The sequence below is a fragment of the Nematolebias whitei genome, chromosome 5 (assembly GCF_014905685.2).
Source record: "Nematolebias whitei isolate Nwh7 chromosome 5, NemWhi1, whole genome shotgun sequence".
Lineage (NCBI taxonomy): Eukaryota > Metazoa > Chordata > Actinopteri > Cyprinodontiformes > Rivulidae > Nematolebias > Nematolebias whitei.
Genome location: NC_056502.1, coordinates 45,613,598 through 45,636,828, shown reverse-complemented (window position 1 = coordinate 45,636,828; position 23,231 = coordinate 45,613,598). Strand labels below are relative to the sequence as shown.

Genomic DNA, 23,231 nt, shown 5'->3' with positions numbered 1-23,231 from the left:
CATGTCTTGGACACTCTGGTGAACAAAGGGGCGGAGCTGTCCACTGATCATGACCTGGTGGTGAGTTGGCTCCGATAGTGGGGGAGGATGTCAGTCAGACCTGGCAGACCCAAACGTATTGTGAGGGTTTGCTGGGAACATCTGGCAGAGTCTCCTTCCTGTGAGACAGAGCTTTAACTCCCACCTCCGGGAGAACTTTGAACATGTTCCGGGGGGGGGTGGGAGACATTGAGTCAGAGTGGGCCATGTTCCGTGCCTCTATTGTCGAGGCGGCTTACCGGAGCTGTGGCCGCAAGGTTGTTGGTGCCTGTTGCAGCAGCAACCCTCGAACCCGGTGGTGGACACCGTCAGTGAGGGATGCTGTCAGGCTGAAGAAGGAGTCCTATCGGGCCTTTTTGGCCTGTGGGACCCCGGAAGCAGCTGATGGGTACCGGCAGTCCAAGCAACATGCGGCTCGGGTGGTTGCTGAGGCAAAAACTCGGGCATGGGAGGAGTTCGGAAAGGCCATGGAGAATGACTTCCGCACAGCTTCGAAGTGATTCTGGTCCACTATCCGGCATCTCGGGGAGGGGGGGGGTGGTGGTATACCACCAACACTGTTTATAGTGGGAGTGGTGTGCTGCTGACCTCAACTCGGGATGTCGTGGGTTGGTGGGCAGAATAATTTGAAGACCTCCTCAATCCCACTGGCACGTCTTCCACTGAGAAAGCGGAGCCTGGGGACTCTGGGTCGGGACCTCCAATCTCTGGTACTGAGGTCGCCGAGGTGGTCAAAAAGCTCTTCAGTTGCAGGGCCCCAGGGGTGGATGAGATTCGCCCAGAGTTCCTTAGGACTCTGGACGTTGTAGGGTTGTGTTGGCTTACGCGACTCTGCAATATTGCGTGGACATTGGGGGAAGTTCCCCATGATTGGCAGACTGGGGGTGGTGGTCCCCCTATTCAAAAAGGGGGACCGTATAGTGTGTTCCAACTACAGGGGGATCACGCTTAAGCCTCCCTAAAAAGGTCTATTCGAGGGTTATGGAGAGGAGGGTCCATTGGATAGTCAAACCTCGGATTCAGGAGGAGAAGTGCGGTTTTTGTCCTGGTCGTAGAACACTGGACCAGCTCTACACTCTCAGCAGGATCCTAGAAGGTGCATGGGAGTTTGCCCAACCGGTCTACATGTGCTTTGTAGCTTGGAGAAGGTGTTCGACTGCGTCCCTCGGAGAACCCTGTGGGGGGTACTCTGGGAGTATGGGGTACCGGGCCCTTTGATACGGGCTGTTAGGTCCCTGTATGACCGGTGTCAGAGCCTGGTACGCATATCCGGCAGTAAGTCAGGCTTGTTCCCAGTGTCAAAGATGTGCGGAGTTCAGCCTGCTCCTATAGGGAATGGGTAAGACAAGACATGTTATTCTGTGTTATTCTGCTTGTTTCATGCTCTGCTTGTAGGCCTCGAAGCCTTGAATAATCAAAACCATGTGTAGAGCATCCTGATGCATGCTCAAGAGCAACACGTACACTTACACACCCCATAAGCAAGAATGTATGTCACACAACTACACACAGACACACAGGCCCGCTTGAGAGGCACAGACACGCAGGAAGAGAACAGCAGAGCAGAAGACATCTTCTCTTTTTAATAAAAATTACCAGTTTCAGATGAATGAGAAAGATGTATTTATAAAAAATCAATAAACAAGTAAATAATCAAGTGATATTATAAACCTTGTGATTTTAAAATGTAAACATTATGATTTTAGAATGTAATCGGTTTTTAAGCTTGTTCATGATGATTGTTTAAAGAAGAACCTGTAGCTTCATGAATGTTCTGGAAAGAAATTATACAAGCGAAGGTATTGCTCAATGGGGAAGTCCCTGAACCAGCTCTGAGCGAATCAGGATAATACAACTCAGAATGACTGAGTATTATTGAACAAAGTACACCCAGAGATTAATATGCATGAGTAGTGACTGGCAAAACCTCATAAGAAGCCTGTAAATTCGGACCAAGGTCCAACCCAGAAGGGTTGGATTAGCCTGATGGGGTGACCGGTCTGGAGATGTCAGTCAAAATCTCAGGCTATATAAACAAGGGTTTCGGTGAAAACTCTGCTGTTTGGGACCCACCGCTCGTGCAAGGAGAAAAAGGACAAAGAGGACCATGAGACGATTGTGGACTAATAGGGCAATTTTGGATGATCTCTGTTGGAGAAGGACTAGGGTGAAATCCATTGGAATACACTTCTTTTTGGAACTATTCATCAACCCATCAGCCCGGATTATTCCTAAATCCTTTTTCTTCAATTTCAACCAGATCGAGGACCAGGAACGGCCCACATCCGAGAGAGAGATGGGGAAATTTGCCTCTTACTAATTCAAAAAACATGGTATGGGGACGTTCCTCAAATTTAGTCCTTAATAAAACCTTATCCCAAATTAAAGCAGGGGTGTATGAATTGACAAGCAGAAAAATTAATTATGTTATAAAACTGGTTGCTCAGGGTTGCAGAAGGGTCTTCCTTGCATTGAGAAATAATGTGTTGGGTCAGGTAGAGAGAGTAGGTAAACTGTGTGGGTACTTGTGTTCCTGAGTGAGACAGGGCGTGGTCGGCCGGACTAAAAGAAGTCCGAGGTCGAGCAGAGAGGAGTTCAAGAGCCTGTTTCAAGCCCCTCCACAGGGATGAAGATCTACCTTGCCCAGGAAAGGTCAACAACTGGAAAAGGGACTAAGGAGTGAAAATTATTCATCGTGTAATCTCTTTGTAATCGAGTGTAATCATTATTGTGCAATACCGCTGTTCCCCTGCAAAAGTTATTGATGAAAACAAAGCAAAATGTAAAATTCTGGATTCTTATTTCAAACACCCCTTTTGTTCTTGGAAGTGGAAAACTTGGTTCAGAGAAACAACAGAAGCGCGGGAGGTTTTTAAAGGTTTCCTAGCTTTGATTATAAAACAACATTCAAGAGTCTTATGCCTAGATTCTAAACAAAGCCAGATTGGATAACGATTGTAACGCTAAATCAGGAGATGAGCTACCGTTAACTTGCGCTTCCTCATCTGCTAAACATCCCCACTCCTGCTGCTACGTCAGGCGAGGCACAAGGCGAGGCTTTGGGTGTGGTACAAGGATCGGAGGTAATTAACAGTCTGGGTGAATCATCTCAACACAGCCTTGAACTAGACTGTCCTAGAAAATCAGCTGCAGGTAATACCTGAGCCTCAGGTCCAGTTTTAGATCCCTTAGAGGAGAAGGGCTGTGGTGAGGGCGTGGCACGTTTCCTATGCCTACCTCACTCGGGGAAGCGAGACATGGTGGCAGCGGTGGGATATGTTTTTTTAGTGTAAAGACCCCCCAAAGAGAAGGCGCGTGTCAGCGGGCTGATCAAGCGCTGAAGAGAGAACACCGGCCCATAGAGTTGTGGGAGTGTGGGCGGCTGGACCAGGCCACCAGCCAAATACCCCTTAGTAATCCACTAGGCAGTGGGTGGGGTAGGAGGGCTTACGAAGGGTTATTGACCATAATCCAAGTAGTAAGTTAAGCAGCTAGTCTGTTCCCATCTGAAGTACAAGGAATAGAGTCGGGAGACTCTGTGGAACAGACAACTCGAGATGACAAAAACAGAAAAATGGGTGAAGAAGCAGAAAATGTGGATCTAGATAACCAGCCCAAGCTAAACGATCCGACAGAAGTAACACCCGAGTCAGGAAGAGAAATACTAGGAGTAAGGGTAGGAATCCTCCCATATGGAAAAGGTTATGAAACCTGGCACCAGCTAAAGCAGCTCCAATTCAAAGACAGTAATCTGGAAAAAAATAAAGAAGTCCTACAACAAAACCTGATTAAATGCATCGAAGAAAAGGGTGTGTACCATTGCGACAAGGCAACAAATGGGCTTCAAATGATAGTAATGCGAGACCCAGCTAGAATGAAAACCAAAGCAGAGATCAAAAAGTGCCTGCAATGGTGGATACAGTTGGTCGAAACACCGATGGGTGCGCTAATTACGGTAATTATCAGTCCTACCTTTGATTATGACCCTCTAATAAAAATGGTGGCCAGAGCATCAGGACTGGGGTGGCACCTAGTTAAACACGACATGAAAGCAGCCCCCAAGTACCAAGAGTACACGGAGGAGTTAATGAGACTAGCCATGTATGAACAGAAAAAAACCCAGGAGACAGGAGTCGGACAAGAATGGGCATCACAAATGGGTTCTCCAGGAGTCTCAGACGAGGGTGAACCCGAATCAGAAGAGGAAAAAGAGAAAGCACCTAAAAGTGAAATACTCGTAACAATCCAGACAGAAAAAGAAAGTCCGAATGTTGGCAGACCTGGATCAGGAGCATTTGTCCCAGCCTCCCATGTAAACCCCTCTTTTGTGAATCTCCCATTTGGAAGCTTTCTCCTAAGCGATAGCCAATACAGGGAGACTAAAACTCAAGACCCAGACTTAGACTCAGATGGTGAGCACCTAAGATCAGGAGCCAAAGTCGAAAAATATACCGATGACTGGTCCTTTGATGATGAAGCAGGAAAAGAAAAGGATGACCAACAGCTGAATGCCTTTGCCCAAACTCTAGCAGAAAAACTGAGTCAGTATTGGATGAGCGGAAGAGGGTTGAATGTGGAGCCCTTAGGAAAAACAAAGACGCAGACCCAGTTAGAGCTAAGTAATGATCAAAGAGACAAGAAGGAGAACCCAAGGGAGGGTTCCTCAGGAATGTCTAACGAGACCCCCAGGAAAAAACAATCCAAAGAGAAACATCGGGAACCAAAACTTGAACCAAAATCTGAACAAAAAGATGAAAAGGAGCCCAGAGCGAGGCTGAAAGATAAAATTAAACCAATACCAATAAACATGCCCCAATTCCCTCTGGCTGAAACCCTTAAACCCTTACTCGAGGAAACACAAATTGTACCATTCCAGAATGGGGTCCGAGTGGGTAGGCTGAAAGGAAGCCCTTGGATGGTGGATGTCGACGGGTTGTTGGTATTCACCGATCACAAGTATAAAATCCATAACTCAGCGTTCAGAAAAACCCTACAGAAACTAGCGGGGAGCAGGTACCAACAAGAAATAACTCATTTAAGACAGTGGATGGAAGGCTTGAAGCCAAAAGTGAGCCTACCTAGCGGTGCTGACCTTCCACATTTTGCCATAATACATGTCCCGATTATAAGCTATGAGGAAGCAACCAGCGATAAAGGATATATGAGGGAGATGTTGGGAGCTATCGAAAGAGGAGTATCCAGAGCCATAAGTCAGGGTTTTAGGTGACTGGTGATGAGTGTCGATGGGTTGCAGTCCCATCGCCTGCAGTGGGAGATAGCTGAGCGCATGGCAATTCGCTCAGCTATGTGGTTAGCAAAAGAGATGCTTGCAGCAGCAACATTGAAGGAATTGATTATTGTGACTCCCACTCGTCTAGATGAGGATCGGAAATCAAGGGTCGTAGCCTCAATGACAAACCAGAGGAAAAAACAATTGAAGAACCCCTAAAGTTGGGGAAAGAGGACACAGAGAAACCATCAACATCACAGTGGGTCAAGAAAAGTGAGGACCCTTTAAGGATTAATCATCAGGGATCGAAAATGCCTCTGACCTCACCCTCAGGAAAAGACTTGAAAGTTCAGCCACAAGACGACGCAGCAGTGGCGCGGATTCACAAGAGGGACAGTCAAAATGTAAGACACTAGCAAAAATACAACCATTAAATGGAGAGAGCGAGGAAAGCGACGAAGAGAGCTCACAGGGAGAACCAGATGCTGATCTGAGTAAGGAGGACACAGATGATGAATGTAGTGCCAGCTTAGGATCAATAGCAGGCCAATATGATGGTCCAATCAAGCCATTGAGAATAGGGCAAAGGAAAGGACAGAAGAAGGGGGTAGAGATACTGGATGTACACAGGGTGTCGGAAAGGTTGGCCAGAAACTTGAGTTGGGGTCCGGTGCAGGCGAGTGATGGGCGCCGAACCTACATCCCTGAAGCTGGCCAAAATCTTTATGACATTCCACCAGTATGGGCAGACAGGTCAGAGGAGATAGTGGAACTGACTATAAAAGCTACTTTGGGAGAGTGGGCCAACATTTTAATGATGCCTTCGTACCCCACCTTAGCAGCCCACAAACCCTTAATCAGTAAGTTTAGAACAGCTTACTTGGGAATAGTACACGATGTGATACTAAGAAGAATGAAAAAAAACTGCCTACAAATATGCCCAAGAAACAGAAAAGAAATTGCGAGATGAAATATCGGCCGATGAAGAAGATGACACATCCACGGCCGAGGCAAATCCATTGTACCATGTGTCTCAATCAACCCCTGAACTGAAGCGGGCGGAACAAAGCCGAGCCTCCGGCTCAGACACTGACAGTTATCGTGAGTACAAAAAGCTGAAAACCTTAGTGAGAGAAAAAAGACCCCAAGAGACCACTGAGGAATACATCAAAGATGTGTGGCCCATGGTCGTTAGCTCCACTGAGTGTGAAGCAGCAAAAAAGCTGAGGCTGGGTAATGTCACTACAAACCCAGTGAGTAAAGGGGAGTCGGCTCAAAGCCAATATGAGAAATTAGTCCTGGAGGATATGGACGACGAGGACTCTCAGATTCAATGGGCAAGAGTACGCATGGATCAAGGGCAACGCCTCACACCAGTCTGGTATCAACTTAAACAAGTAATTCCCCCTAACAGATATGTTAAAGCCCAGAGAAGCGTAACAAAAGGGAGAAGGGGGGAAATCACATTTGCTAAAATGCCCCAACATGAGACTACTGTCGCCCAAATAGACCAGGCAGTGAAGTCTTACGACCTAGAACAGCAGTTATGGGATGAGCGAAAGAAAAGCGAGGCAAAACAGAGCACAAAACAACCGAAGGCAGCTGAAAGTGCCCCCCAGCAACCACAATATAGGGAGCAGCCCCCGAGGCCGCAAGAGTCACCGTACAGAAACCAGCAACCAAGAAAGTTTCAAGCTCCGGCTACAAACCAAATACCCCAGAAGTGGGGCAAATATATACCGCCAGAGGAATATGCAAAGCTCACACCAGAAGAAAAGAAGGCCCTCCAAGAGTCCCGCGCAAAAGGGAATTGAGGGCCAGCTAAATGATGGCCGAAAGGTCGCGGGTCACCCTAGAAAATGCCTATTGGGATGGGGATAAAATCTATACTAAACTAGGTGGAGAACCTTACCTGATAGACTCTGGGGCAGAGGTGTCAATGACCCGCAAAAACCTAAAAACAATAGGATACCTCACGGTCCAATTGGCTAACGGTACCGTTGAAAAAATGCCTTTTGGCTTATGGAAAGGAATTATATGGGTAAAGGGACCTTATAACCTCATGACAGTAACAGATTTGAAAGAACTAGGAAAGCCAAAAAGAGACCGAAGGGCCCTGAATAGACTGCTGGATACCCTCAAATCCAGATTAGTAAAAATAGGGCCAACACATGAAAAAAAGGAAATCAGAGAGTGGTATTAACCTGTAAATATCCCCGAAGTAACAGAGCAAAAATTAAATGAGAGCGACTTCTCCCCGGCCGGGAAAGAGAAGTTAAAACAAATTATCGAGTCGGCCTCAGCGGCCAAGTTTAAAAATGACTGCGGGGATTTGGGTCCGAGATTTGTACACATAATCGAAGGAGGAGTACATCCACCTGTGCGATAGTATCCCCTCAACCCAGGGGCAGTTGAAGAAATGAACAAAATCGTAAGAGAATTAAGTGCTTTAGGGATCATTAGAGAAGAAGCAAATCCTATTACTAACAGCCCCATTCAGGCAGTAAAGAAACCTGAGTCTGCCGGAGGAGGGTTGCGATCGGTAATCAATTTCAAAGCACTTAACAGACAAACAGTGGCCAACCGAGCTAGCTTAATCAACCCACAAGGTACTTTGAAAACCCTGCAAGTGAAAAAGTACAAATACTACATCGACTTAGCAAACGGATTCTTCTCACTCAGACTAGCCAAACAATCACAAGGGAAAACAGCTTTTACACCAGTGTTGTTTTCGTTAACGACGACGATGACGAAAAGTTTTCGTCGACGCCCCCTTTTTTCATGACAATAATGAGACGGTAACGAAATAAACATTGCTCTTTAATGACTAAAACATGACGAAATGTGTGTGAGTTTTCGTTGACGAGATGAGACTGTACGAAAATGTTTGTCGGTGGTCCGTCAATAATTTAGAATGCACAATATTTCTGCCCATTGGTCACACCCACTGCTACCCAACCGCGCTGATGCACCGCGCGCTCACCTTTGACTTCATTTCAAACTGGACCATGGCAGATGCTGCACGTTTTACGAAGGGGCTCGGTGGACGCAAACCCAGAAAGGATTTATGGACTTATTTTGTATTTAACCCAACTGAAAGAAGAACCGAATGTATCGTCGAGGGAGACGGAGGTAAATGTGGATTTAAACTTGGTGGAAAAAACACGACAAATCTTAAGCGGCACCTGAAGGCTCACCACCCTGATATTTTTTCCAAGGTAAGTTAGTTACAACTACTATTTTTGTAATGTACATACATGCAATGTTACTTGACAAACCAAACGGGTTGTGACACATTTCACAACTCCAGTTTTGTGTAAACTTAATGTTTTTTTAATTTTATTTTTATAAATCCTGTCCTTGCTTGCGCACGTGGATGCTAACTTCGTGCTATTAGCTTGTTTGTTGTGCTAATCTAACGTCGGCTACTGTTACGTGTAAAACATGCAGGGATGTATGGCTGATAGGTTGTGTTTGAGTGACTGAATATCAAACCTGTTGCTGTTACCCCATGTGTCTGTCGGGTCTGCATCCTTTAAACCAAAAACCCATTTTAGCTAAACACTACTTGCATTACATTTTAAAATGAGACAACCAACATTTGTCTGATAAATGTTTACAGTAAAAAGTGTTAGGGGGCCAAAAAATACTTCATTTTAAATAAATAAATTGAATCAAAACATTTGCAAAAGAGAAAAGATACATTTTCTTAGATTGAGTGTTTATTGGTAGAAGAAAAATGGACAAAGTAATGTAAAAAATACCCCCCCAAAAAAGCTGTTTTCAATCTAATGAAAAGAAAAATAGTATTAAAAATACTGGTTATGTTAGTGTCATTCTGGATTGAAAATCTAATGCCAATTAGCAAAAAATAGGTAAAGCTGACATTTATCTGTATTCAAATTTCAAAAGCATCTGCCTGTGTTAAATGTTTGGTACTTCAGACTAAAAGCTACAAGGGCACCTCAGTGTTGTTTTTCTGCTCTGAACCCTGAGCAGAAAAACATTAACACTGCACTAAAGTATTTTTTCATTTATCACAAGTCATATCATCATCGCAATATGATGCACTGTTCTTGCACATCACAGGATTTCCTAATATCAGACAGCCCTAGTGCACTTTTAATAATCTAACTCAACTGTACAGATACATTAGAAATTTGGCCATTGCACAATATAGAAAGATCAGATGACTTACGTAAGGAGGACAGGGTGGATGCTATTCATCTGGTTATTAACGTATCAGAAAGATTTTTTTGTTTGCTTGTTTGACAGCTAAAGTCATTCTGTTTTCTTAACATGGTATTTAGTAAGATATGTTGACACAAATCATTATGCACAATATATGTACATATAGACATATAAATAATTTTTTTAAGATATACATACATTTGATTATTTTATATTCACTTATAGATTCTTTACAAGAGGTGTACATTGTATATACAGAAAGAATAATTATCTTCTCGCCTTGCTTTTTTCTCATCCAGATCCCAGAGATCCTAACTCCTAAAGAGAAACCTGGTGGTCCAAAGAACGACAGGTCACAGTCATCTATACCAGCAGCCTTTGCCGCAGGATCTAAATATAAAACAGATTCTCAGGAACAACATGCCAAAGAACAGGCGATTGCTCTTTGGATTGGACGAACAGGTCTACCTGCTTGCACAGTTGAGGATGAAGATTTCATCCTTATGATGGAGACCTTTGATAAGAGGCTCACCATACCGAAAAGAACAAAAATAAACAACTTGGTTGACAAGATTTATGATGGTGAAAAGCAAAAGTTCAAAGAGAGGCTTGCAACAGCACACAAAATAACAATTGGACTGGACATATGGACCAAAAAAGGCCTTACAGCATCATTTCTAGCAATTAGTGCATGCTTTTTTTGCACTGTTGAAAACAAAGCACAGCACATACTGTTGAGACTTGACCAGCTCCCTCACCCACACACTGCTGAGTGTATAAAAACCCATGTTGATCAATGTACAGAGGACTGGGGAATACCCCAACACAAAATTCTGACAGTCATAACTGATAATGGAAGCAACATGATTGCTGCGTTCAAAGCTAATGAGCCGGATGAACTCAGTAGCTCTGAGGATGAATCCATCGATGTGAGCGACACAGAAGACCCTGAAGTGATTGGACAAGACCAAAGGTAAATTGTTTTAATTTACTGTTAAGATTTTTAGTGTGTCATACGCTAGGTTATAATCAATTTTAGCAACTGTTTGACAATTTTATTGAATTTCCTATATGATATTAAGAAAGTTTCTTTTTCTCTGTGTTTTGTCCTCTCTATCTAGGTTTGGAGCCATAGATAGGACCCCATGTGTTGTACACACACTGCAACTCGTTGTGAACATGATCCAGAAGGATGCAAGTATAAACCGACTGCTGGGCAAAGTTAGACTGCTTGTCAAGCTCTTTCGCAAGTCATCAGTGGCAACACAGCGTTTGCTCCAGGTATGTCAACTAACTGTGGTCAATGACTGCCCTACTAGATGGTCCAGCACATACCTGATGATATCACGACTTCTCCAAATCAAGGACTCAGTAGTTCAGGTTGCAGATGAGATGAGCTGGGACTATCTACTGCCAAGTGAGTGGCAGAAGTTGACTGCTCTTAGAGATTTACTTCTCCCCTTCGCTGAGCATACTCAGATGCTCCAGAGTGACACACAGTCTTTATCCCTTGTGTTGCCTGCCCTTCTGGACTTACACGGTCATCTATCTGAGTTCCCCAACGCTCAAGGTTCTACTTTCAAGGACCTAGCTTCCCTGGCAAATAAGATGAAGGCAAACATGGACAAACAGTTCAGCTGCTTTCTTGATCACACTGATTCTAAGTTTTCACCCCTCATTGCTGCTGCTTGCTACCTCGACCCGACAGTTGCACCTGAAGCACTCCTTGAAAATGATGATGAGCAAAGTGAGGCACTTCTGGGAAAAGCAGAAGAGTACATAGCTCAACTGGTGCCACCTGTTTTACAAGAAGATGAGGCTGAAGATGAGAAGTCAGGGAAGGAGGGAGAGGAAGAAACCAAAGAGGGAGTGGGACCACTGAGAAAGCGGCCCAGATTCAAGTTTTTGTCGAGTCGGCCATCCAGATCTGGCTTCTCAAAGCCGTGTGTCATGCAGGAAATGAAGAAATTCAAGGAGCAGCTGTCACAGCCTATAAACCAAGAGACTGCCCTTGAATTTTGGGCTGCACAGGGGGATTCTGTGTATCCGAGCCTAAAACCTATTGCCTTAGATCTTCTGGCCATGCCAGCATCTCAAGCATTTGCTGAGAGGGTCTTTAGCATTACAGGTGACCTCAGTCGTGGCCGTCGAAATAGAGCAAGAGTCATTTTAGAGCGAAGTGCTTTCCTTAAACTGAATCGAGGTTGTTAAACTTAATTTGCATACCCACCTCGTTACCAAGCTTATTAGTGCAGGTGAAGACATGTTAAAATAGTGTTCTGTTTGGACTTTTTGCAACACTGCACAAAGGGTAGAGCCCCTATCTATTCTAAACAATGTTGTGGTAAACATTTTTGTTGTTTATTTATTTCATACTTACTTTAAAGACCAGATACAGTGTGTATACAGTACTTAGTGTTCTGGGGTTGACTTATTCATTTTAGATTTCAAAACTTCCAGTGGCATATTTCATACTTTAAGAGAATAAGAAGAGATATATTTTATTATTTTGGTTTATAATGTTTGCACAAGTTAAAGATAGTCAAGGTTTAGGACAGTCTGTTTTTATGTCTTCATTGTCCTGGTTGAAAAGTTTGAGTTTAACATGTGTTCCCTTTTATTATAATATTGGGCATTTGTACTTCATTGCACTTTAGCACATTTTGAGAAATAAAGCCACAAAGTGAGAATGTTTTTGTTTTGGGCATTTTTGGAGTACCAGTATTTGATTCCACTATTAAAACAAATTACTCAAATTAATTTGTAAAGACTAATATGTTTTCTATTTATTTTAAAGACTAAAACTAGACTTAAAATTTTAAAGTTTTTGTCGACTAAAGCTGGACTAAAACCATTAAATATAGAAATGACTAAAACTGACTAAAACTAAGAAGTATTTTTGTCTAAAAGACTAAGACTAAAACTAAAATCAAAATGGCAGTCAAAAACAACACTGTTTTACACATCAAGGAAGAAGCTACGTTTGGCAGCGACTACCACAGGGATACAAAAACTCTCCAAATGTGTTTCAATCAGCCGTAATGGATGTGCTTAAAGACTTAGGTGCCACAGTTTACATCGATGATGTGTTTATCGCAGATGACACAGAAGAAGAACATCTAGAAAGATTAGCAAAGGTGGTGCAGCGAGTCACAGAAGCAGGGCTGAAATTGAATCTGAAGAAATGTCAGTTTGGACAGTTTCGAGTAAACTATCTAGGGTTTCAAGTAACAGTCGATCTGGGACTCTCAGAAGGCTACAGAGAGAAACTCGAACAGATTCAGTCCCCCGAGTCCAAAAACGAACTGCAAAAACTGACTGGAGTCCTGTTTGTCCTGTTAACTATGTGTCTAGATCAGACCACACTTCAGCAAGTGTTGGACTGTACAGATCAGGCACGCTTAGCACAGCATGTCAAGTCCAAGACTCGACAACAAAATAAGTTTAACTTACTAATAACTCATCAACACCATCATTATTCCAATAACAACACATTCAGTGTAGGACAACAGTCCAGTAGTCAATTACATGCCAGGGAGACAGAAAAGTTGGTGAAGAATTTATCTGACAGACAGCTCACCCAGCCAGAGACAGAGATTCTTGCCAGGGGACTGAACTTTGCGGTTGCACCAAGTAGAATTCCTCTGGTGGAGATGATCACAGCCACAGAATCAGCCATCCGCAACAACAAAATGAAAGAGGGTGAAGCAAAACAGCTCAGAATCAAAGTTTCATCCTGCTTCAGCAATGCCAAACCACCACCATCCAACATCAGTAGAGAGGAGAGAGATGCACTCACCACTCTTAGCAAGGACAAAAACATCATCATTCTCCCAGCAGACAAAGGAAGGTGCACAGTGATTTTGAACCAGAAAGACTATCATGAGAAAGTTATGACACTCCTTAGTGACTTAACCACTTATGAACCTCTGAAAAGAGATCCAGGAAGTGGTTACAAGAAGAAATTGATAGATTGCCTGAAAACTTTGGAGCAGGACAAGGCTATTGACCATATTCTGTACCACAGACTGTACCCAGGGGAGGCCACACCTAGTCTGTATGGTTTACCTAAAATCCACAAACAAGGTGTACCTTTAAGACCTATTGTTAGCATGATTAACTCTGTCACTTACAATGTTTCCAAATATCTGGCGTCTGTACTCATCCCTTTAGTTGGCAGCTCAGAACACCACATACAGAACACCATGGACTTTGTGGATAAGGTGAGGGATGTCATCATGGAGACTGATGAAACAATGGTCTCTTTTGATGTCACATCACTCTTTACGTGCATTCCTGTTGATGATGTAGTAGAGGTGGTCGGTTTAAGATTAAAATCAGACACCACTCTGAGGAGCAGGACCACGCTTTCCACAGAACAACTGTGTCAACTCTTGAAACTGTGCCTGCAGTCAACCTACTTCACATATGGGGAGCAATATTATAGGCAGAAACATGGGTGTGCTATGGGGTCTCCAGTTTCTCCTATTGTTGCCAACCTGTACATGGAGGAGGTAGAAAAGAGAGCCTTGACGTCCTTTACAGGGACACCACCAAGTCATTGGTTCGGATATGTTGACGACACCTGGATTAAAATTAAATCTCAGGAAGTCCAACATTTTACTGACCACATCAACTCTGTGGATAAATACATCAAGTTCACACGAGAAAATTAAAAAAATGGCAGGTTGGCTTTCTTGGACTGTGAGGTCTCAGTCGCTGATAGAGGACATTTGCAAACTGAGGTGTACCGCAAACCCACCCACACAGACCAGTATTTGCAGTTTGACTCCCATCACTCTTTGGAGCACAAGTTAGGAGTCATCAGGACTCTGTATCACAGAGCAGACAGCATCCCCACTAACTCGGGAGCCAGGCAGAAGGAGAAATCCTACACAAAACAGGCTCTAGAGCAATGTGGATATCCTAACTGGGCCTTCCTGAAAGCAGAGAAGAAACCCAAACAGGACTCCAGTCAGCCATCAGGTGAAAAGGAGGAACCCAGACCAGTGGTCATTCCGTATGTTGAGGGAGTATCAGAGAAACTGAGACGTTTATTTTCTAAACATAACGTCCCAATGGCTTTTAAACCCCAAAATACATTACGGCAAAGACTGGTTCATCCCAAAGATCCAGTCCCCCGGCACAAACAGAGTAATGTTGTGTATGCTGTTCAGGGTCAGGAGGGCTGTGACCAGTCTTACATCGGGGAAACTAAACAGCCACTGGCCAAAAGTATGGCCCAGCACAGAAGATCAACATCATCAGACCAGGATTCTGTGGTCTACACTCATTTCCAGGCCAGTGGTCACTCTTTTAAGGATGAAGATGTTCACATCCTGGACAGAGAGGAACGATGGTTTGAGAGAGGAGTAAAGGAGGCCATCTTTGTGAAAAGAAATCGTCCATCATTAAACAGAGGTGGAGGCCTCCGGGTTTAACTGTTCCCCTCTTACAATGCTGTGATTGCTAGTATCACTCAGCCCTCTGTGAATAGTAAACAGCCATCAGTGTGCTAATGACCCATTGTTAGGCTGATGGTTCTTCTTGAGCATGTGGTCAGCTGATTTTGGTTGTCAGCAACAAACTGGTTGATCCACTCGGAGAAGGTGCTATTTAAGAGACTGAGCTGAAAACAGCACCTCAGACTGAGGAAGTCTCTTGGATGAGAGACGAAACGTTTCTATATTTTTTTGCCTTTTTTTTTTTTTTTTTTTGAATGTCCAGAGGACCAGATTGAACTTTTTTGGATTTTTCTACCTGGATTATTGAGCATGCATCAGGATATCAGAAATATGCCAAACTCTTGTATGCTTGCCTGAAGAAAAGAGAAGGAGAAAACGAACAGAAAAGCAAAAAAGCTTGGTTTTGGACCGCCGAAAACCAAAATGACTTGGAAGAACAAAGAACAAAAATACAGGAAGCGGTACGCTTAGAACCAAGAAGCCTTATGACAAAATTCGTAGCTGAAGTTAGCTGTGAGGGAGACGATGCCATTATAACAGTTAAAAACGAAAATGGAGGTTTAGTCACTCTTTGGAGTTAAACTTTAACCTCAGTTGAGAAAAAATTTCCTCAGGAAGAAAAAGAATTAGCTGTTCTTGCTAGATACTGGGGAACGCTGAAAGATCTGGCTCAAGGACAGCCTATTAAAGTCATAACACAGAGCCAAGTGCACAAATATCTCAGAAAGGGAACAATTGAAAGTACCAAAGCTACCAACACAAGATGGGGTAGATGGGAAGACATTTTGTTAGACCCGGATCTAGAGATAGGAGCAAGCAGGAAAATGACAAAAGAGACACCTGAACAACAACAAATGCATGACGGGACTCTCTACACGGACAGATCCAAGAAGGGATCTAATCAGGTGGCACATTGGGGATTTATCCTCAAATATCAGAGGAACGAGTGCTGCTGTAGGAGGGGGAGAGTGCCAGGAAGTGCGCAAACAGGAGAAGTTACGGCAGTACTCGAAGGACTGCTAGAACTGACAAACAAAAAAGTGAAAAGGGCAAAAGTAGTGACTGACAGTCATTACTGTGCACAAGCTTTAAATGAGGACTTATCCATATGGGAAGAAAATGGATTTGAAAGTGCCAAGGGAAAAGTGGTGGCTCACCAAGACTTGTGGAAGAAAATAGCTGAACTCAGGCTAAATCTGCAGTTAGAGGTAGAGCACCAGAAGTCCCACACTAGAGAAGGAAAATACTGGCAGGGTAACGAAGAAGTCGATTGTTATGTCCAGCAGAGAAAAATAGTTTTTGTCGGGATCGAGAAGTGGGACAGAACCTCTGAAGGTCGGAGGGTCCCAGAAGAGTACGTGGTAGAGGTTGTACGGGGTGTGCATGAAGGCCTAGGTCATGCGGGCATACAACTTACACGTAAAGAGTTGGAGAGTCAGGAACTCTGGGTCCCTTTAAAACAAATCCGCAAGGTGCTGCAGGACTGCGAAGTATGTGGTCAATACAATGTAGGACGGCGAGGGCACCGAGTGGATGGACAAACTATCAAAAGCACCATACCCAGGGGCTCAGTGTGCATGGATGTAGCTGGGCCTATGGGAGTCACGGGCAAGAAAGGAGAGAAATACCTTCTAGTACTAGCAGACTCAATGTCAGGGTATGTGGTAGTGAAGCCAGCAAGAAAAGCTAATGGCAACAGTGTTGTTAGCATGTTAGAGCAAGTCTGTGGGTCGTTAGGCGTTCCAAAGGAACTGAGAACTGATAATGGAACGCATTTTCGCAATGCACAAGTGGATCACTGGTGCCAGACTTTTGGGGTAATGCGTGTGTATTCACCTCCCTACACACCTCAAGCCAATGGAGTGGCCGAAAGAGCCATAGGTTTAGTCAAAAATTGGATAGTTAAAAATGCTAATACCAAAGAATGGAGTACTAAAACTGTGGAAATAGGACAGGCCTTGAATGACAGGCGTCGAGATGGTAGACCCTCCCCCTCAGAGGAGCTTAACCAACGACAGTTTACCACGCAGGAAACTGGGCGGGGCTCCGATGATAAGGAGGAACAGCCAGACCCTGAAACCTCATTCAAGATGGGGCAGAAGGTGTGGGTCAGAGCACAGGATCACACGTCAGCAGTGGCAGTAAGGCCCAAATACAACACCACAGACAGAGTAAAGAGACTGTTAGACAAAAACACAGTCGAGTTAGTAAAGAAAGGGATCCAAGGAATAAAGCAACTGAAGCCAATTCCTAGCTAAGTTAAAACCTGAAACAGGAGTAAGGCCAAAGAACCAAGTACCACACTCCCCTTTATTAGAATGGCCACTATAAGCGGGGGAGTCATCCTACGAAGAACAGCTTCAGAGCTTTGGGCAGGTAGGGCTCTGAAAACATTGGAATATGCTAAAAAAAGGATACCTGTCGACAGAAGATGAAACCCTCAGATGGAACAAGCTGGAAAACAACTGCGTGATCTGCCTGGACCCAAGCAGTCTACCCTTTCTCTGGGAAGGACCGGGGAAAAAGAAACCCCTCAAACCTAAAGCAAGTAAGCAACATGTCCGAGATTTCCAAGTAAAACCTGTAAAAGTAATGGATGCATATATTTGTGGGAAGTGCAGAGCTTCTGTCCTGCCTCGGATGATTATAATAACACAATGGGATTTGAGTGGCAAAGGCCCAATAGACTGTACTTGTGAGTGGAACGGAACCGTCATGAAATACTGTGGGAGCTGCCAAGAAGAAATGCAAAATGGTCAGCTGTTGCACTCAGAAAGGGCAGTGGGTTGGCAAGTAAGAAGATACTATGACCCCCTCAAACCCTTTAAAACCCAATTAGACGAAAGAAAATCCGAGGCCCCAAAAGAAACCACAAGGATGCAGCATTATGACCAAGGGCCAAACACTACACCCTCGGCCCCACCATTATATCCAGGGATAGTTAAACCCAACGAGGGGGAAAAGGCTAAAAAGAAAGGGAAATGTTGGAACCCTCAGGATTTGCTCAAACAATCAGTGCAGCAAGCCTGGCCCTATAAATCCTCAATGGGAAAAGCAAGAAATGCACCTCTCAGCACTAATCAGTTTCCACTAGTCTTCAGAGTGTTCAGGGACCCGCCGGGAAAAGATGGAGGTGAAATAAACCAGCTACCTGATGAAGTGAACGAAGAAGCTCAAAAAGGCGGCTGGAAGGGCCCCTGGGAGCTAACAACGTGGGTTCAACTGGTAGCAGAAGTAATCTTAAACCAAGATCTCCCATTAATCGACCTGCCGGAGGTTCCTCGAGAGGCAGGGACCAGGCACACAAATCTATACTACCACACCACCAGCCTGGACGCATGGGCAATACATGGGGCTAGAGCCAAGCAAAAAACAGCCGAGTATCTAGTGACCCCGGAAGCCTGGGAGAGGAAAGGAGTGTTGCAGATACACGGAACAGTTGCACAATGGGTAGACACTCCCATAAGGCCAGACTCCACCCAGAGGGCTAGGGCATCTTACAATACCTATTAGCAATTGTTTTTCTAACCTTCTTTTGCGATGAGATCCGTTGATGAGTCTAGCGCCCCTTGGGTTGATTCTTACTCGTTCATTTTCTTGTCCGTGAATTTCCATCTCCTCGGGAACGTCTTGCCGGCCCAGGCTTTCAGCACACTTTGTCTTTTGTCCGTTTTGCTTACTTGAAGCTTTTCAGCGTCGTTCTTAGTGTCTTCGATCGACTGGATTGTGGCCCCAACGGAGTACACTCCCCTGTATGGTGCACTGATCATCTGCACGGAAACTCTAACCTCATTTGGGGAGGAAGAGATAACATAAAATTCCCTGAAATCATCGAGGAAAGTTGGTCATGTGACATAACCACACTAAGAACTATACCGGACTGTTGGCCCTGCAAAATGGACTTCCTCCCAAGAACTAAGGAGCAGCCCCGTGAGTATGTATGGAATATGTTATTTCAATGATCCAGAACTGGGCCATACGAGCCAGCCTTGATTGTCAGAAGACAGCTGGTAAAATTAGATCGACCCAGAAAAGATTATTCAGTTTTTACAAATAAAACAAAGAATTATTACAGCTCGAGTGTAAGAACCTTCCGCAAACCCGACCTCACCAGGGCGGCTCCAAAGATGGTTGCCTTCATGTTAATAAGCGACCAGTGGGGATTACCATACAACCCCAGCCCAATGGGGACGCCATGGATCTTTAATGTCGTTTATCTGCAAGTGTTGGGATGGCAGGCTAAGATCAAGTGGGGCCCCAATTACGGAGAGCCTCACCAAACGGAATATTGTGAAATCTCGGTGGGAGAACTAATAATTTGGGCAACAAGCCCAACCCTGAGAATGAAGATCTATCAAAGGGAATGTGACAAGTATCGGGTAGTAGTCGAAAACACTAGGCTACCCCTGCGAATGTTGTACGACTGAGTTTTGACACCTGTCAACCACTAGAATGGATACCCCATGAGATCGGCATACAAGGCAACAGTGTCCTACAGGGGGCACCCCTTGGTCAGCACAGTAACCTCATAAATGGAGGTGGGCGCGCCGTAAGAACAGTATGAGGCAAAATCACGCAAATATGCTGGACAACGGGAGCAAGAGACAATGGCTCGTTTCCACAGGGGAGAAAGCCCGCTCGACACCATCTTTAACGGGCTAGAAGGTCCCCAACTGGAGCCACCGGGTGGAGTGTCCACCAATGGAAGTGGGTGTGGAGAGGATTACGACCACTCATGCCACACCCATCACCCCTGTCTAGAACTCTATAAGGAACGAGTGACAAGAGAAGAGGACAGAGCTCCAGGAGAAGTGAAGAGTGAAGCACCCAGGTTCATGACCCATCGGGCAGAAAGTAATCCAATGCTGTCATGTCTGCTCGTGCCAGAATGCCCATAAAAAAGGAATATATTATACACTCTAAGCCAATTGACGTCGCTGTAGCCAACGTGTTAATTCAATATGATCAAAAAGGCCCCAAAATACCAGCAATAATAACGGTAAATGAGATAACATGGCAACAGATAACAAAGACCCCAATGATGAGAAACACAAATGGACCTAGTGTTCCCTTGCCCGGACGTGGGTCACCGCGGCCCCACTCTGGAGCCAGGCCTGGAGGTGGGGCACGCGGGCGAGCGCCTGGTGGCCGGGCTTTTACCCATGGAGCTCGGCCGGGCACAGCCCGAAGAGAAGACGTGGGTCCCCCTTCCCATGGGCTCACCACCTGTGGGAGGGGCCAAAGGGGTCGGGTGCAATGTGGGATGGGTGGTGGCCGAGGGCGGGGACACTGGCGGTCTGATCCTCGGCTACAGAAGCTGGCTATTGGGACGTGGAATGTCACCTCACTGGTGGGGAAGGAGCCTGAGCTGGTGTGTGAGGCTGAGAGGTTCCGGCTAGAAATAGTCGGACTCACCTCTACGCATGGCTCGGGCTCTGGAACCAGTTTCCTTGAGAGGGGCTGGACACTCTTCCACTCTGGAGTTGCCCCTGGTGAGAGGCGCCGAGCAGGCGTGGGCGTACTTATTGCCCCCCAACTTGGTGCCTGTGTATTGGGGTTCACCCCGGTGAATGAGAGGGTGGCCTCCCTCCGCCTACGTGTGGGGGGACGGATTCTGACTGTCGTTTGTGCTTATGCACCAAACGGCAGTTCAGATTATCCGCCCTTTCTGGAGTCCTTGGAGGGGGTACTGGAAAGTTCACCTTCTGGGGACTCCCTTGTTCTGCTGGGGGACTTCAATGCTCATGTGGGCAATGACAGTGAGACCTGGAGGGGTGTGGTTGGGAGGAACGGCCCCCCTGATCTGAACCAGAGTGGTGTTCTGTTGTTGGACCTCTGTGCTCGTCATGGATTGTCAATAACGAACACCTTGTTCAAGCATAAGGGTGTCCATATGTGCTCTTGGCACCAGGACACCCTAGGCCGCAGTTCGATGATCGACTTTGTCATCGTCTCATCTGATCTGCGGCCACATGTCTTGGACACTCGGGTGAAGAGAGGGGCAGAGCTGTCAACTGATCACTACCTGGTGGTGAGTTGGCTCCGATGGTGGTGGAAGATGCTGGTCAGACCTGGCAGACCCAAACGTATTGTGAGGGTTTGCTGGGAACGTCTGGCAGAGTCTCCTGTGAGACGGAGTTTCAACTCCCACCTCCGAGAGAACTTTGAACATGTTCTGAGGGAGGTGGGGGACATTGAGTCTGAGTGGACCATGTTTCGTGCCTCTATTGTCGAGGCGGCTTACCAGAGCTGCGGCCGCAAGGTTGTCGGTGCCTGTCGCGGCGGCAACCCTCGAACTCGATGGTGGACACCGTCGGTGAGGGATGCTGTCAGGCTGAAGAAGGAGTCCTATCGGGCCTTTTTGGCCTGTGGGACCCCAGAAGCAGCTGATGGGTACCGGCAGTCCAAGCGACATGCGGCTCAGGTGGTTGCTGAGGCAAAAACTCGGGCATGGGAGGAGTTCGGAGAGGCCATGGAGAACGACTTCCGCACGGCTTCAAGACGATTATGGTCCACCATCCGGCGTCTCAGGGAGGGAAAGCGGTATGCCACCAACACTGTTTATAGTGGGAGTGGTGTGCTGCTGACCTCAACTCGGGATGTTGTGGGTCGGTGGGCGGAATACTTTGAAGACCTCCTCAATCCCACCGGCACGTCTTCCACTGAGGAAGCGGAGCCTGAGGACTCTGGGTCGGGCCCTCCAATCTCTGGTGCTGAGGTCACCGAGGTGGTTAAAAAGCTCCTCGGTGGCAGGGCCCCAGGGGTGGATGAGATTCACCCGGAGTTCCTTAAGGCTCTGGATGTTGTAGGGTTGTGTTGGCTTACGCGACTCTGCAATATTGCGTGGACATCGGGGGAAGTTCCCCTGGATTGGCAGACCGGGGTGGTGGTCCCCCTATTCAAAAAGGGGAACCGTAGAGTGTGTTCCAACTACAGGGGAATCACGCTCTTAAGCCTCCCTGGTAAGGTCTATTCGGGGGTTCTGGAGAGGAGGGTCCGTCGGATAGTCGAACCTCGGATTCAGGAGGAACAGTGCGGTTTTCGTCCTGGCCATGGAACACTGGACCAGCTCTACACTCTCAGCAGGGTCCTGGAGGGTGCGTGGGAGTTTGCCCAACAAGTCTACATGTGCTTTGTGGACTTGGAGAAGGCGTTCGACCGCGTCCCTCGGGGGGCCCTGTGGGGGGTACTCTGGGAGTATGGGGTACCGGGCCCTTTGATACGGGCTGTTAGGTCCCTGTATGACCGTGTCAGAGCCTGGTCCGCATCGCTGGCAGTAAGTCGGGCTTGTTCCCGGTGAGAGTTGGACTCTGCCAAGGTTGCCCTTTGTCACCGATTCTGTTCATAACGTTTATGGACAGAATTTCTAGGCGCAGCCAAGGTGTTGAGGGGATCCATTTTGGTGGCCTTAGGATTGCGTCTCTGCTTTTTGCAGATGATGTGGTCTTATTGGCTTCATCAGATCGTGATCTACAGCTTTCGCTGGAGCGGTTCGCAGCCGAATGCGATGCGGCCGGGATGAAGATCAGTTCCTCCAAATCCGAGGCCATGGTCTTGAGCCGGAAAAGGGTAGAGTGCCCTCTCCGGGTCAGGGAGGAGGTCCTACCCCAATTGGAGGAGTTCAAGTATCTTGGGGTCTTGTTCACGAGTGAGGGGAAAATGGAGCGTTAGATCGATAGGCGGATAGGTGCAGCGTCTGCAGTGAAGCGGGCGCTGTACAGGTCTGTTGTGGTGAAGAGAGAGCTGAGCCAAAAGGCGAAGCTCTCAATTTACCGATCGATCTACGTTCCCACCCTCATCTATGGTCACGAGCTTTGGGTTGTGACCGAAAGAATGAGATCTCGGATACAAGCGGCCGAAATGAGTTTTCTCCGCAGGGTGTCTGGGCTCTCCCTTAGAGACAGGGTGAGAAGCTCGATCATCCGGGAGGGACTCGGAGTAGAGCCGCTGCTTCTCCACATCAAGAGGAGCCAGTTGAGGTGGCTTGGGCATCTGTTTAGGATGCCTTCTGGACGCCTCCCTGGTGAGGTGTTCCAGACACGTCCCACCGGAAGGAGGCCCAGAGGAAGACCCAGGACACGCTGGAGGGACTATGTTTCTCGGCTGGCCTGGGAACGCCTCGGGATTCCCCCGGAAGAGCTGGCCCAAGTGGCTGGGGAGAGGGAAGTCTGGGCCTCCCTACTTAGGCTGCTACCCCCGCGATCCGACCCCGGATAAGCGGAAGAAAATGGATGGATGGATGGATGGATGGATGGATGGATGGATGGATGGATGGATGGATGGATGGATGGATGGATGGATGGATG

At 46.3% G+C, this 23,231-nt stretch overlaps 1 protein-coding gene across 1 annotated transcript in view; it reads left to right on the top strand.

Moving 5' to 3' along the window:
* The first annotated feature begins 8,094 nt into the window (after positions 1-8,094).
* Positions 8,095-23,231, top strand: part of LOC119410419 — a 73,037-nt gene continuing 57,900 nt past the window's right edge. The window contains exons 1-3 of the mRNA XM_037677331.1: positions 8,095-8,487; positions 9,760-10,433; positions 10,582-10,741. Coding sequence (XP_037533259.1) covers positions 8,137-8,487; positions 9,760-10,433; positions 10,582-10,741 — 1,185 coding nt within the window. The 5' untranslated portion in view covers positions 8,095-8,136. The remainder of the gene's footprint in view (positions 8,488-9,759; positions 10,434-10,581; positions 10,742-23,231) is intronic.